This window comes from Puma concolor, chromosome B3, assembly GCF_028749965.1.
Source record: "Puma concolor isolate L17-30 chromosome B3, mPumCon1.1.hap2, whole genome shotgun sequence".
NCBI classification, from domain to species: Eukaryota; Metazoa; Chordata; class Mammalia; order Carnivora; family Felidae; genus Puma; species Puma concolor.
In genome coordinates this window covers 67,697,818-67,714,172 of record NC_141672.1, presented here as the reverse complement: position 1 = coordinate 67,714,172, position 16,355 = coordinate 67,697,818, and the positions used below count along the sequence as shown (strand labels likewise).

The 16,355-nt window shown below is 34.9% G+C and overlaps 1 protein-coding gene across 8 annotated transcripts in view; it reads right to left on the bottom strand.

The window, feature by feature from the left end:
* The window catches only part of HEATR5A (HEAT repeat containing 5A), a 122,506-nt gene that overhangs the window by 68,961 nt on the left and 37,190 nt on the right, over window positions 1-16,355 (bottom strand). For all 8 annotated transcript variants that reach the window (XM_086709982.1, XM_086709985.1, XM_086709988.1 and 5 more), the window contains 5 exons: window positions 13,948-14,100; window positions 12,856-12,955; window positions 9,410-9,519; window positions 4,547-4,710; window positions 4,280-4,455 (listed from right to left, as the gene is read on the bottom strand). In XM_086709982.1, the coding sequence (XP_086566108.1) occupies window positions 4,280-4,455; window positions 4,547-4,710; window positions 9,410-9,519; window positions 12,856-12,955; window positions 13,948-14,100 (703 nt within the window). The remainder of the gene's footprint in view (window positions 1-4,279; window positions 4,456-4,546; window positions 4,711-9,409; window positions 9,520-12,855; window positions 12,956-13,947; window positions 14,101-16,355) is intronic.

Here is a 16,355-nt window from a genome sequence, read left to right as displayed (position 1 = left end):
ACAGCAAGACATAACATCTGAAAATGATGATTTAATATGCTTTCAGGGAAGGTGTCTATGGTGAAAATTTCTAGTATTGTGAACTAGAACTATGCTTTTTCTCTTTCTCCATCAACTCACAATCTATAACATTTTACAGCATTTATAGCAGTGGTTCTCACCCTGGCTGCATGTCAGAATCACCTAAGGAGTTTTTAAATTTTCAATACCTAACATATATGCATACCATACTATTATTTTTATTTATTTTGAAAAAGAGAGTGATATAAAGAGAGAAAGAGAGAGAGAGAGAGAGAGTATGCCAAGCAGGCTCCACAATGTTAGTACAGAGCCCTGATGCAGGGCTCAATCTTAATGAACCGTGAGATTGTGACCTGAGTGAAACCAAGAGTCAGAAGCTTAAGGGACTGAGCCATCAGGTGCCCCACATACCATACTATTAAATCAGAATCTACAATTTAAAAAGTTGTCCATATGACTGCAATGTATTGTCAAGGTCAGAACAATCTTCAGGTGAATTAAGTAATTCATTCTTTAGATGTAGGTGCAAAATGTTTGAAAGTAACTACAAACAACACAAGCACAAGAACAATCAGTTTTTTTCTATATAAAATTATCTTAACACTCTAGAAATTTAAACATTTTAGTCATTTAAAATTACCAATGCAAAGTTTTCTTACTTTTAAAATCCTATAGTCAAAATAGAGAAAACCAACTGACTTAAAGACAACTTAATTTCTACGTGCATAAATAAAATATGAAAAATGTATTTCTAATCTTAGGGCAATCTCTTGTTATAAAAGAATTTCTTTTAAGCTGTTTAAACACAAAGCTAACCTCAATGACAACAAAATGCTTTGAAATATTCAGCTGTTGGTTGTCAAATATAGTACTTTAACATTTTTTTTCTCTAGAAATGTAAATATACAGCCAAAAGAAAAAGGGTACGCATTTTTAACAAGTGTCATATCTGGACAACAGGAAATGAGAAACTTAACTTTCTTATTTAAGTAGTTTCTCTCCTCTGGTCCTCTAATGACACCCAATGGTGACTGCTAATGGATGCTTATGACCCACTTTTTGTATCTGGGATCCTGCTAGACCACTTCCTTTAAAAATCTCCAAAGTAATGCCTACTATTTTTTTTTTTTGATGTTTATTTATTTTGAGAGAGAGAGAGAGAGAGAGGAAGAGAGAGAGAGGGAGACAGAGGATCTGAAGCAGGCTCTGTGCTGACAGCAGAGAGCCTAATGCAGGCCTCAAACTTATGAACTGTGAGATCATGACCTGAGCTGAAGTCGGATGCTTAACCAACTGAGTCACCCAGGCAACCCTGCCTACTATTTTTATTCAGTTAGACTCTAAACACAGTATGTTTTGCTTTTACCAGGTCTCAATATTTTTATTAAACAAAACCTCCCCTCATTAAATATATATTCATTCTATATACTATTTTAGTACAGGTGAGGTTAAAGAAACTTAGTATAAAGTTAATTAAATTTTAAACAGAAGTGAAAAGCCATTTTCCTAAACTGCAAATGGGCAATAACTCTTAAAAAAAAAAACAGGGGCGCCTGGGTGGCGCAGTCGGTTAAGCGTCCGACTTCAGCCAGGTCACGATCTCGCGGTCCGTGAGTTCGAGCCCCGCGTCAGGCTCTGGGCTGATGGCTCGGAGCCTGGAGCCTGTTTCCGATTCTGTGTCTCCCTCTCTCTCTGCCCCTCCCCCGTTCATGCTCTGTCTCTCTCTGTCCCAAAAATAAAATTAAAAACGTTGAAAAAAAAAAAAATTTAAAACAAAACAAAACAAAACAAAAAAAACCCCAAAACCCAAAAAACTTCTCTGAGAGTAATATAATCAATTTTTTACTTTTGTTAAATATTTTTTTAAATGTTTATTTATTCTTGGGGTGGGGGGGAGGAGCAGAGAGAGGGAGACACAGAATCCGAAGCAGGCTCCAGGCTCTAAGCTGTCAGCACAGAGCCTGATGTGGGGCTCGAACTCACGAACCACAAGATCATGACATGGGCCGAAGTCAGATGCTTAACTAACTGAGCCACATGACTGAGCTTGGTGGGGACTAACCATGCACCCTATAAAATCAATTTTTTAAAAGGAAAGTTTGGAAGATGTATATTCTTTTCTTTTTTACTTTTTGTCTTAGATCTATCAAAAAGAGTTAGTGGAGCCATTTAAGAACATGCTCAATTTAAATATTTTACCTACAAGTTTCATCACTGCAATTACTACTGTAATAACCCAAATTAATTATTTTAAATTGTACGCTCTATAACACGGTACAGTTACAGACTAGTTCAACTCCCATCCTCTCTATCAATTCTTTGCATATTCCAGACTACTGTGATTTTCCTCTCATCTTTTAGTGCTATGACATTCATTTATAATTTAGTCATAAGTTGTCTAAATACCGTAAGTTTATGGTTACAGTATATACAGGGAGCTATTGGCTATAAATAAATTTGGGAAAAACACCATGTTTTGAAATTTAAGTTCTGGAAAGACATCTCAAAGTGTGTGTGTGTGTCTATCTTATGATACTGAGGAAATACCACCATCATTTTCAATAAAATGACATGAGGCTATTAAAACTGAACATAAAGTTTATTCACTTTTCAATCCCCTGAAAGTAAAGTATCTAAAGACCTGTTTCAAAAATGTGTTGTCAGGGTCACATAGTTTGTAGAGCATGTGACTCTTGATCTTGGGGTCATGAGTTCAAGCCCCATGTTGGACCTAAAGCTTACTTTAAAAAGAAAACAAACAAAACCCCAAAATGTGTTGCTGATAAGATTCAAATATTTTTGTGAATGTTCGTCAAAGAGAGTAAATTCTCTACCTAATTGGTATTCTCTGGAAGACATAACTAGATAAAAATGATATAAAAGCTATGATCTAGTTACATGTATTATTTTTAGTTTAGCATGCCAGAAGAAGAGAGGAAGAAAGAGAGCGTGAGAGGCAGTGGGGTGAGGGAGAGAGGGAGAAAGAAAGAGAGCAAAGGGAAGGAAGGAGAGAATATGAATAAATGAGGATACTTATTAATTTGTAAATTGTTAAACAGCATAGCCTATAGGAGAAATTCACGTAACATTTAGTATCTCACAGAATTTCCTGAATACTAGATACAAGTAGTGTTTTTTGATCTCCATGAAAGGTATTACTTCAGTTATCAAAAGAAACTGTCATTCTCAATAAGAAACCATTTATTAGCCTGTGATATTTCAAAACTGAAGTTTACTTTGAGTGGACAGAAATCTACCAAACTGAAGACTAATCAATTTTAATCTAATTTTTGAAATCCACGAAACTATAATGGCTCCACAAAACCTCCAAGGTAAGAAAGCCTATGAGACCTAATCTAAGCAGAAAACCAGTGTTCTTTTTTGTAACAATAATTCATAAATCAAAATTTTTTTATTTTTTTTAAATAAAAAAAACCTTTTAAAGTTTAGTTATTTATTTTTGAGAGAGAGAGAGCACACATGAGCAGGGAAGGGGCAGAGAGAGTGAGAGGAAGAATCCAAAACAGGCTCCATGCAGATAGCACCATGCAGGGCTCAATCTCATGAACCATGTGATCATGAACCGAGCCAAAACCAAGAGTCAGACACTTAATCAAATGAGCCACCCAAGTGCCCCTAAATCAAAATTCTTGTATCAATGAGTTTTTTAATTTGTATTTTCATTTGTATTGTCGGTGAAGTATTATATCACAACAGAGTTTAGCAGTTTTCAGTTTAACTGAATTTAATTTATTGACTTAACACTTATTAGGTATTAGCCAGGTGAATCATTAAACAAGAGCCTTGATCTCACTTTTACTTGTCATCTGTAAGAAATCTTTATAGTGGGGTGCCTGGGTGGCTCAGTGGTTAAATGTCAGACTCTTGATTTTGGCTCACGTCATGATCTCACAGTTCATGGTATTGAGCCCTGTGTCCCGCTCTGCTCTGGCAGCACAGAACCTGTATAGGATTCTCTCTCTCTCTCTCTCTCTCTCTCTCTCTCTCCCTCTCTCTCTCTCTCTCTCTCTCCTTCTCTCTCTGCCCCTCCCCTGGTCACGGGTACATGCACATGCATGAATCTCTTTCACAAACATTAAAAAAAATCTTTTATACTAATGAGAACTTCTGACAATATTTTTCTTACGCACCAGTTCTATTACATATTCACTGAACCAATTACCAACTCTTAAATATTATATTTCAGGGTAAGTGAACAATTTAATTCAGGTTAAGTGAACTACTAAAGATGGTCTACCTTTGAGCTTCTCCCACATGAGCACATACAACTCCAAAGAGCTTGACTGCAGAGCTAATAACTGATAGTACTGGAGGTAGGGGCTTAGGCACTGAATCTCCCAATACATCTTTCTCATAAATAGCATAAGGGTCATACTCCAAACTTCCACAAGCAATACCATTACCAAGCAGGAGCTAAAAACAAACAAACAAAAATATATATATAAAATTAAAATGACTGTTCACAGAATGAATCAACCCAAGAGTCAATGGAAAATCACTATACCTGTTCTTCAATAAATCTATGGTCAGTTTCTTGTAGCAAAGGACTTAATATCACAAGATCATCCCTATGACAGAGGGGTGGAAGTAAAAATGCAGATGCTGCCACCTGTATATCAGAGGCAGTCAAGTCAGCAGCCAGCTCTTTGAGGATGGCACAAAGGTTTCCTGTTGAGTTAGAGAAATCAGCAATTAGCAATTTAGTAAAAGCAGTTAACCAATTAGAGTACAGGGTTAAAAAAAAAAAACAAGCAGAACTTTACACATCAGCCAATTTTAATCTATCATAGCCAAAGATGACGTATATCATCCTTGAAAAATGCCCTACAAACAAATGGCTCAACTACGTGTTACTGGTCACAAGGCTAAGAATACATACTGAAAAGACATCTCAAAGTATGTATGTATATACCTTGTGATGCTGAATAAATACTACCGTCATTTTAAATAAAGTGACATGAAGTACAAAAATAGAATTAAAAAAGATGAATATAAAAGCAGATAAATTACATTTGTTTAAAAAAAAAAAAACACGGCCTAAAAAAATTTATGAACATTAGACACATTTTCATTATGGAAAATTTCAAACATATACAAAAGCAGACATAATAGTATTATGATACCCCTCCCCACCACTTCAGCATCTTGACCAGCTGGATCAATTTTGCTTCACCTATACCTCCATCTACTATCTCACCACCTCTCATATTATTCTGAAGCAAATCGTAAAAGGATTTCATTTCATCTATAAATATTTCCTTGTGTATCACCGAAAGTTAAGGACATTTTAAACAATCCTATTATAATATCATAGTTTTTTTTTAATGTTTTAAAAACCACTAAACACCAAATATTCACTCAGTATTCAAATTTTCAATTGTCATAAATGCCTGTTTTTGTTTGCTTTTGTTTGAATCAAGGTCTAAGTAAAGCCTATATGTTTTAACTAATTGATATATCTTAAGTCTCATTCAATCTAAAGGTTGTCTCTCTACCTTCCCCCCCCGTAATTTATTTGAAGAAATGAGGTTATTTGTTCTGAACAAGTTTCTACAGTCTGAGTTTTTGTGATTATGCCCCCCAGTGCAGCTTAATTTGTTCCTATATTGTCTGTATTGTTTTGTAAATTAATAATTTGGAACTTGAATCCAGAAAGGATTCATTTTATTTGTGTTTTGGGGGTCAACCTAGTTCACAGGTGGCATTGCAATCTTCTCTAAGACATGAGACAGTATATGGTTGACTCTCTTATATGTACATTATGATAAATTTGTCCATTATCGCATTAACCTAATTACCATTTCAAACATATTTACAACTAAATAAATAGTTTCTCTATTTCTCACTTATGTTTTTAAAGATTTTTTTATTTTTAAGTAATCTCTACACCAAACATCAAAGTCAAACTTAGAATCACGAGATCAAGAGTCACACACTCCATGGACTGAGCCAGCCAGGCCCCTCCATTTCTCATTTAAAGTGACAGCTCACCTAAAGGTCCCTAAACAAAGTACACTTAAGGATGATTCCATTTTCTTTTATATTTTTTTCAAAGTTTATTTTTATTTATTTTGAAGAGAGAGAGAGATAGACAGCACAAAGTTGGGGAGAGGGGCAGAGAGAGAGAGAGAGCGAGCGAGCATCCAAGAGAATCCCAAGCAGGCTCTGGGCTATCAGCACAGAGACAGATGTGGGGCTCGATCTCACAACCATGAGATCATTACCTGAGTAGAGATCAAGAGTCAGACACTTAACCGACTGAACCACCCAGGCACCCCAAGGATGATTCCATTTTAAAATGCGGATATGCTTTTTTAATAGACATACATCACTGACTTTGTGATGATAATGAGGAGCAATATCTAGTGTAGAGAATATTAAAATACTTGAAAGGGGATTCATAACAATACTAAATAGGAAATAAAAACTAAGAACCCAATTTTTACTAGACAAGCCTCAGAAAACTAAGTCACTCTCGTGAGAAAAATCTGCATCTGCTGAACAACCACAAAGAAAAGTCATATAAATTCTTAAATAAGTCCCATGTAACAAAAACAATTTCCTACTGTGTCTTGTAAACTTACCTTCTGACAACCCACTGTACCAAGTGATATCATTAGAACTTTAAGCTTCTGTTTTGTGGGGCGACCAGGTGCCTCAGTTGGTTAAGCAAATGCTCTTGATCTCAGCTCAGGTCACGATCTCGCAGTTCCTAGGAGCTCTACACTGGGCACTGTGCAGTCTGTTTGGGATTCTCTCTCTGCCCCTTTCTCTCTAAGCTCCTCCCCTGCTCATGCTCTGTCTCTCAAAATAAATAAAATCTTTTTTTTTTTTTTTAATTTTTTTTTTTTTTTTAACATTTATTTATTTTTGAGACAGAGAGAGAGCATGAACAGGGGAGGGTCAGAGAAAGAGGGAGACACAGAACCTGAAACAGGTTCCAGGCTCTGAGCTGTCAGCACAGAGCCCGATGTGGGGCTCGAACCCAGACAGCGAGATCGTGACCTGAGCCGAAGTCGGTCGCCTAACCGACTGAGCCACCCAGGCGCCCCAAAAATAAATAAAATCTTAACACAATAAACTGCTGTTTTGTTTCTTGCCATATTTTCTGAGATAATTAGATATATACTTTAAAGACTACTACTTCCTTTTGTGTTAAATATTTAGAAATTACTATAGGTTATTATTGTATGATGAGCCATTATTTTAAGTGTCAATTGATATTTTAATGGTAAAGTTCTGATTGTTATGCTCCATGCACATTTATCTATTAAAAAGAGTACCATTAAAAAAAAAAAGTCTTTAAGGAAAAAATTCTTAATTTTATTTCTATAGTTTTAAAGATAGAAAAAAGATAGCGAAGAAATGGCAAATTACTATTTTTGGTTGAAACAAAACTATTAATACCACCATATTTTCATTTTTCTATTAACTAATTTCTTCTTTAAGTCATGTTAGAAAAATAGATACACTTGAAACTGATTAAGAGGGTAAATTCAGATTCTATTTTTCAAGAAGTTTAGAGTAATTTCCAACTTTGTCTTCCTGTGAACACTCTGTAACTAATTTAAAATCTATACATGTGTATATCTGTTATTTCTTTAGGAATTCTGACTGCATTCTCAAACTCCAATTCTGAGAAAAAAAGCACAAGACTTTGTTCTTCTCTTTAAGTCCTTATAGGGCAGACTTATATTATCATCATTAGAAGATACACTGCAGATCTTAAATTGATATCTTGGTATTCACAGATATTTAATCAAGACTGAAAAATAAGTCAATTTCTGTCATCTGTAGTTTGAAACTAAACTCCAAAATATGGTAAAATTGATATGTCTAAAGGGAATTGCTTTTGCCAGAAGTTGACAACTATCTGGTATGGAACATAGAAATTATCCCTAGGGCTTTTATTAGATATCTAGGAGGTAAATACTTTTATGTAGTAAGAGATAGCACACAATGAGACAGACTTATCATTAAGCCTTGACTGTTAAGTCTTTTGTAGGTTACTTATAAACAGTATACAGCACAGCATGAAGCATATCTATAATCTTGATTCCATTATTTACTGCATATATGTTCTTGAGTTGGTTTTTTTATAAATTTGCTGTACCTTTATCTGTCTAATGAGGAAAATGTAACTAGCTCATTGTATTATGCTAAGATAAATGAAGTAAATAATATATACAATCTCTACCACAGTGTCTGCCCTACAGAAATGATTCTTTTGATACAGTCCTTGGGAAATGACAATGTACCCATCTTTTTCCAGTTCTTCTTATACTAAATGATTACTTTATCATCAAATATTTTGCTAGGTACATTTGTGAACCAGGAAGAGAGGCAGTGGGAACAATACCATTCACATAATAATAAAGGCCAAAACAGAAATTACAAGTTATAGGTTTGAACTAATGTGGTATATATTATACTGCATTTATTTGCAGAATAAGGATATAAGCCAATAAAAGTATTTTTACAGGAAACAGATTTGAAAGTCATAATCAACTTAATTATTAAGACTCTTAAAACAAGCATCTTGAGTATTTGGCAGTAGCAATGTATTTTCTTAAAACTGTGCTTTAGATTTATAAGAAAGCTTTTAGGACTATTTTAAAATAGGGGCAAGTTTATTTTATGAATCATAGTATGCCAGTAATCTAAAGTTCTTTTTGAACCCAATAAAGGCAAAACCTATACCCTAAACATTATAAAATCAATCATATCTTGGTAGTTCAGTATTTTTGTAAATGTTTATTTATTTTTGAGAGAGAGCACAAGTGGGGCAGGGGCACAGAGAGAGGGAGACAGAGAATCTGTCTTCTACAAGTGGGCTCTGTGCGGACAGCAGCGAGCTGGATCTGGGGCTCAAACTTGGAAAGCACGAGTTCATGACCTAAGACAAAGTTGGATGCTTAACCACTGAGCCACCCAGGTGTCCCTTGGTAGTTGAGTATTAAACTTCTATCTGGGCAGAGTGAAGAATAGAATAGTGCAACATAATATGTACAGCAGAAAATCACTATAGAAGGAAACTAGGAATGGCCAAATGTCTAATAGACTTACATTATATATTCTGTACCAAAGACCAGAGTAGAATCAAGACCAATCTTTGTGACTCATTCTCTTCCACACAGTGGAACTAGGGTCTTTTTTTCCCAGAGGAGAAAAGAAAGTAAGACATTATTTACTATATAATGGTGAACACAATGGCTAAGATTGAACTCCCTAAACCTCCCAGAAGTAAGACACTAAATAAATGCCATATCATTCATTCATTCATTCATTCATTCATTCATTCATTCAGGTATTACTTTCCAGGCACTGTCCTGGCCACAAACAAAACATTTTGGTTTAAAGCACATACCTTCATAGGTTTCAGGAGGTAATAAAATCAATAATTCATAAAGCCTCTGTCTATAAACTAATGATGGTGTTTTCAAAGGACTTCCATATGCTTTTAGCACTGAAGAAAGCCTTAAAGTAAAAGAAAAAGTGTATTTTAAGTACATAAGTTATACAACATATAAACACCGAACAGGCTGACATATAAATGCAAAATAGCTACACATATTATTAGTAAACATGAGTGCTCCTTTTATGTTTCTTTTTTTCCTTTTTTTTTTTAAGTTTATTTATTTATTTTGAGAGAGAGCACACACAAGGGAGGAGGAGAGGGAGAGGGGGAGGGAGGGGAGAGAGAGGGAGAGAGGGAGAGAGTGGGGGAGGGAGAGAGAGAGAGAGAGAGAGAGAGAGAGACAGACAGACGGACAGACAGAATTTCCAGCAGGCTCCAAGCCACCCAGTGCAGAGCCTGATGTGGGGTTTGAACTCATGAATTGTCAGATCATGACCTGAGTTGATACTAGGAGTCAGACACTTCACTGACTGAGCCACCCAATTGCCCCTTATTTAGCTTTAAATGGTAGTAATCTAGTTAACACATGTGGGGAGAGAATATAAATAAGTATTATAAAGGGAAAAATCCAGAAGAATCTAAAAATAAATGTTTAATACAGGAGAGTTTAGCAAGGTGGGTGGATATAATCTTAATTACATTTTTATATAATAGCAATAAAGAAATTATACATACTTACACTCTCCCACTACCACATACTTAATTGATAACTGCAATGAAAAATATAAAGTATCTGGGAATAAATTTTTAAAAAGACTATTTGTAAATTAGTGAAGTAGGGGAAATATACAGACCTAAGTACTTTCTCAATTTGTTTAAGAAAAATAACAAAAGGGGTTTGTATGTTTTAACTTAAGAGAGGAAGCAATCATTTATGCAACAAAAAAACTTATTATATTTTATCACCTAATAAAATACTATTTTAAAAAAATTCTTGGGGTGCCTGGTTGGCTTTAGAACACGTGACTGTTGATCTTGGGGTCTTGAGTTCAAGCCCCACGTTGGGTGTAGAGCTTGCTTACTTACTTACTTACTAAAACAAACAAGCAAAAAGACATATAAGACTTTCATAGAAAAAAATTATAATTTGTAGAGGACCTCAGTAATAGGAAATGTGTTGGGGCGCCTGGGTGGCGCAGTCGGTTAAGCGTCCGACTTCAGCCAGGTCACGATCTCGCGGTCCGGGAGTTCGAGCCCCGCGTCAGGCTCTGGGCTGATGGGTCAGAGCCTGGAGCCTGTTTCCGATTCTGTCTCCCTCTCTCTCTGCCCCTCCCCCGTTCATGCTCTGTCTCTCTCTGTCCCAAAAATAAATAAACGAAAAAAAAATAAAAATAAAAATAATAGGAAATGTGTTTGATTATTGTAAAAATGCCAATTATTTTCAAATTTATCAATAGACTCAATGTAATTCCAATTAAATTTCAACAGCCTACCATCAGAAGTGTTAAGAAGGGTCAAATTATGCCTAAAGATGAATAAGGCCAACAAGCTTGCTTTAACAGATACTAAAATTTACTAGATAATGTGGTACTGGCCCAGAAAAGGGCAAACACACCAGTGGAACAAAACAGAGAACATGGAAACAGACCATGTATACAGGAATACAATACATGGCAGATGAATGGCAACTGCTGGAGCTAGTGTGGATTCTTTAGTAAAGAATGGGACCATTTGTTATCCATATTAAAAAGTAAAATGAAATTGGATCCCTACCTCACTCCAAACACAAAAATCAATTCCACATGGATTAAAGACTTAAATGAAATGTGAAAGACAAAACCTTAAATATTTTAGAAATATAAGAAAGTAATTTTATAAATCTGAAGATTTTTTATTTTTTTTTTTTTTTTAATTTTTTTTTTTAATTTTTTTTTTTTATTTTTTTTTTTTTTTTTTTAATCTGAAGATTTTTTAAACCAAAAGACAGAAAGTACTAACCAAAAAGTAAAAGACTGATAAATCTGACAGTTAATGTCTGTTCATCAAAAAACTATTTTACCTAAAAATAAAAGACATGCATGAATACGGATTTCCTAGAAGGGGACATACTAAGGAATAATAAATATATAAAATGACAAATAATTAGGAACCAGATATAGAAATTAAAATCATAATGAGATACCAACTTATATCTACTGGAAAGCTAGAAATGATGTCTGAGTAAATGTTAGTGAAGAACTGGAGCAAAGGATACTCGCATATACTATTGGCATAAATATACAAGAATTCTGGAAAATATGTAATTTGGATATTTCACTGACAGAATTAGGATGTTATATACTCACACAATTAAATATTATATAACAATCAAAATGAATGAACAAACTTACTCATAGACGAAGTTGAGAAACATGATGAGTAAAAAAAGTTAAGTCTCAGAAACAGTATGCTATATGCCTGATCAAAACCAAGCAAAACTAAACTAAACACTGTTTAGGGAAGCATATATATATGTGATATACTTTCTGAAAATGCAAAGGAATGACAACTATAAAATTCAGGACAGTGATTACCTCTAAAGTAAAGAGTAAAGAATGGTGTTAGAAAGGAAGTCACAGATAACTTCAATAGTATTGCTAATGTTCCAGTTTAAGGGTAGCTAACACTGGCCCATCATCTGTTTTTGTAAATTAAGTTTTACTGGAACACAGCCACATTCACTCATTTATAGATTATCTATGACAGCTTTTGAGCTACAACAGGGTTGAGTAGATGCAACAGAGACTGTATGGCCTGCAAAGCCTATAATGTTTATAATCTGGCCCTTCACAGCAAACATTTGCTAATCCTTCCTCAGGTTGTGTTAGATTCACAGTGTTCATTTTATTATTATGCTTTGTAAGCCAGACCTTAAATGTATTTTTGTGTAATACACTAAATTTTATATCATTAAATACTTTCTGGAAAAACTTTCTTTAAACTATACATTATATTAATTTGGAAATTACAAGTGCTCTTGACATATATTGGATTTTCTTTATGTTTTCTTATATGTTTAAGTCGAATGTATGAAAAATAAAAACAACAAAAAACTAAAACTGTTAACAAGCATCTGGTTCTTATGAACACAGAATAGCACTAACAAACCAATAAAATGCATACCTGAAAAGGTTAACAGGCTTAATATTTAATTTCTTGGTTAAATCTTACTGTTTGGAAGATACAATATCCACCAAGTAACTTTCCTTCCCTTTTAATATGTATTTTTCTTTCAAGATCCTAGCCTAAAAAAAAAAAATCACGTAACTAAATGTTTGCCTTCCACTGCAAAAGGAAAATCATTCACCAACCATACAAACTTGGCCTTATTAATGTACTAAACAGCTATTAACACAATCCCACAGTAACTGACTGCTATTAAAAAATTTTATCATATCTAAATAGCAGATCCTTACTGAGTTAGCAAATCCACAGCACAAGGAAGTGGTGGAAGAAGACGCTGAATTACTTCCCCAGTAAGGAGATCACCACAGTGGGAAACAAAACTCTTGACAGCTGAAAAATAGAACAGATTTTTATTTGGCAGAGTGTAATGAACCATGAAAAAAAGCATTCAATTATGGTACAGTATTCTGAATTTTTATTAGAGGAATAAAGAAATGTGCTAAAAACAAAAAATTCTTGAAACTCTAGTACAAAGAGGAAGCTAGGGTCTTTTACCTCTAATCAAGCTGGAAAAAAAACCCAAAAAACAAAAAAACCCAAAAGCCAAAAAACAAAAAACAAACAAACAAACAAAACAGTTCCTAGAATCACTGAAGGAGACCAAAAACCAAGTTAACAAAATGCTGCTTTCCTGGGGTTTACTCAGCTTCTGAGCTAAATTAGCTTAGAACCTCAAGTTTGCCAGTTCTACACTAATTATGCAAAACTATGATGACATTTGAGTCAACAGTGCTGGGTTCTAATAGGTGTTACCTGAAACACAAGTTTTCAGAAGGAGTTACTTCATATGTAGAATAAAATGAATATTTTAAAGTTAGACTGAGTTTCAAGATGAATTTCAAAACGGTCTTCATTTTTTAAGGGTAAAAATGCCATGAATAAACAAACAAAACCAAAATCAATGTTTCCATGTCTTTCCAGAAATACTTTCTTCCTTAGTTCAAATATTCATGGTAGATGCTATTTTTAAATGGTTCATATACTATGGGAGGGTACAACTTTCATATACAAAAAACTAAATGGAAACTGTACTTAATTAAATCCAATCCTAGTATTTCTAAAAAGAGGAATGAATGCCTACTAAAGACAAAGCAATCTTGACAGTTCTCAGTTGGATTACATCTAAGAAAACATGCATTATCCTAAGGATCGGAGCCCTAACTTTGGTTTATTGTACATTTGTTATAATCACTAACTAATTATATACAATTACAAAAATATCCTAAGTATATATTTCCACCATTAAAGATCTAAACACATGAAAAGTTAAAGAGTGGGAAAAAGCCAAAGGAAAGTGAGAAAGCAAACCAAACTTGACCTACCACAGAGCGCACCAGCTCGTCCTTCCAAGGTTACCTGCCATGTAAATGAATCTCCTCGGCTCTTTTCTGTTTCTAGATCTTTAGGAGACACTGGAAAGACACACTTCCACAACAGCAGAACTCGAGCAAGGTGATGACTGACAACTGCAGGACCTGTAATTTATTTAACTTGTCACTTATAAAAAAACCCAAAGCGTTAATCTTTAAATTCAATTAATAAGCAGGAACTTCTCTCTTCAAATACACGTATTTTAAATTTTTTTTTTCAACGTTTATTTATTTTTGGGACAGAGAGAGACAGAGCATGAACGGGGGAGGGGCAGAGAGAGAGGGAGACACAGAATCGGAAACAGGCTCCAGGCTCTGAGCCATCAGCCCAGAGCCTGACGCGGGGCTTGAACTCCCGGACCGGGAGATCGTGACCTGGCTGAAGTCGGACGTTCAACCGACTGCGCCACCCAGGCGCCCCAAATACACGTATTTTAATCCACTACTGCAATTTGCCCCTTTTCTTAAATTCTGTTTCCAATAAATGTGCTATCTAAAATGTGTTTCTTTTTTTTTTTTTTTAATTTTTTTTTTTTTCATCGTTTATTTATTTTTGGGACAGAGAGAGACAGAGCATGAACGGGGGAGGGGCAGAGAGAGAGGGAGACACAGAATCGGAAACAGGCTCCAGGCTCTGAGCCATCAGCCCAGAGCCTGACGCGGGGCTCGAACTCACAGACCGCGAGATCGTGACCTGGCTGAAGTTGGACGCTTAACCGACTGCGCCACCCAGGCGCCCCTAAAATGTGTTTCTAATAAATGTGCTATAGAATTGCTATCTAAAGTACTGGGATTACAAAGAGAAGAAACAAGGAACAGTAGAGTATGGGCTCTATGGTCAGCTCTTTTACTAGTGCTGTGACCTGTAGATTTGGTTTTTTAACTATGAAATGAAGGTAGCACTACCTACATTACTTGTCTCCGAGGGTTTGTCAGATCTAAATGATAGCGCACACTTCACAGTACTTTGAAGAACTGTACTGTATCGTGTAAATCCAAGGTACTACTGTTTGGGTAACAAATAACAGTGTATACGGAGAGTAATGCTAATTTTTGAAAGCAACTTGTTCCAGGCCAAAAATCAGATGTGATATATCTGATAGGACTTAAAAAAAAAAAAAAAAAAAAAAAAAAAAACTTCAGGTCAGTAACATTTATGAAATGAGATCATAAATAAACTCAGTCATGAAAGGCAATGTACAATGATATCATCTTACTTGATAGCGTCAAATTAAGAAAAAAGAAAAACTAGTTAGTACAAAAAAACAAACTCACAGCTTTTCTCCCAAAGTTATTTTCTTTTTTTTTTTTTTAAATTTTTTTTTTTTTTTTTTTTAACATTTATTTATTTTTGGGACAGAGAGAGACAGAGCACGAACGGGGGAGGGGCAGAGAGAGAGGGAGACACAGAATTGGAAACAGGCTCCAGGCTCTGAGCCATCAGCCCAGAGCCCGACGTGGGGCTCGAACTCACGGACCGCGAGATCGTGACCTGGCTAAAGTCGGATGCTTAACCGACTGCGCCACCCAGGCGCCCCAAAGTTATTTTCTTTAAAATTACAAGTTATCTTAAAATATCTTATAAGTATTCCTTTTTTATTATTCCCATGTTGTGCACTGTATGTTTTTCCTCTGTAGTAAGGCAACATAACCTAGAACTAGTAACAATGGCCTCTAGAAAACCACCAGGTTAATACCCTGGTCCATCCAACTTACTAGCTGTGTAAACTTGGGTAAGTTAACCTTTTTGTGCCTCGATTTCCTCATCTATAAATGGAGTAATAATTGCATTTATTTCACTGGACCCTTTCCGAGGCTTATATGAGCTTATATACCAAATAGTGTTTCACTCATGATAACCATTTATATGATGTTTGACATTAAGCAATTATCATTCAAAATTTGCATATGAAGAGAGGAGCTAAAGGCAAAATGACAGGGCAACTGCAAGCCAATCTTTTTTTATGCTTTTGATTTATAGTAGATTAAAATAGAATTAATTTCTTCATTTTTCTTCTGACCTTTTTGGGAAGAAGCCATATGCTAACTTCTACAGCGTAATTCAAAACAAGCATAATTCTTTACTCTTTGCTCATTGCTTTCTTTGATGAAGTACTACTAAAAAAAAAAACCCCAAGCATTGTAATAAAAAAGGAAATCAGAATAAGGCCATTAAGAGTAAGTTAACCATAAGGTTTGTGTGTGTGAATACATGTATATGCACACACACACATTCTATATATACTAGGCTGTGAGAAAAGAGGAAATTCTGAAGGGAAAATTTAGTCAGATACAAAAAAAAAAAAAAGTGTAGCATCACTGAAAATACCCACAGTTGACAAGTTTCATATATATTTGTC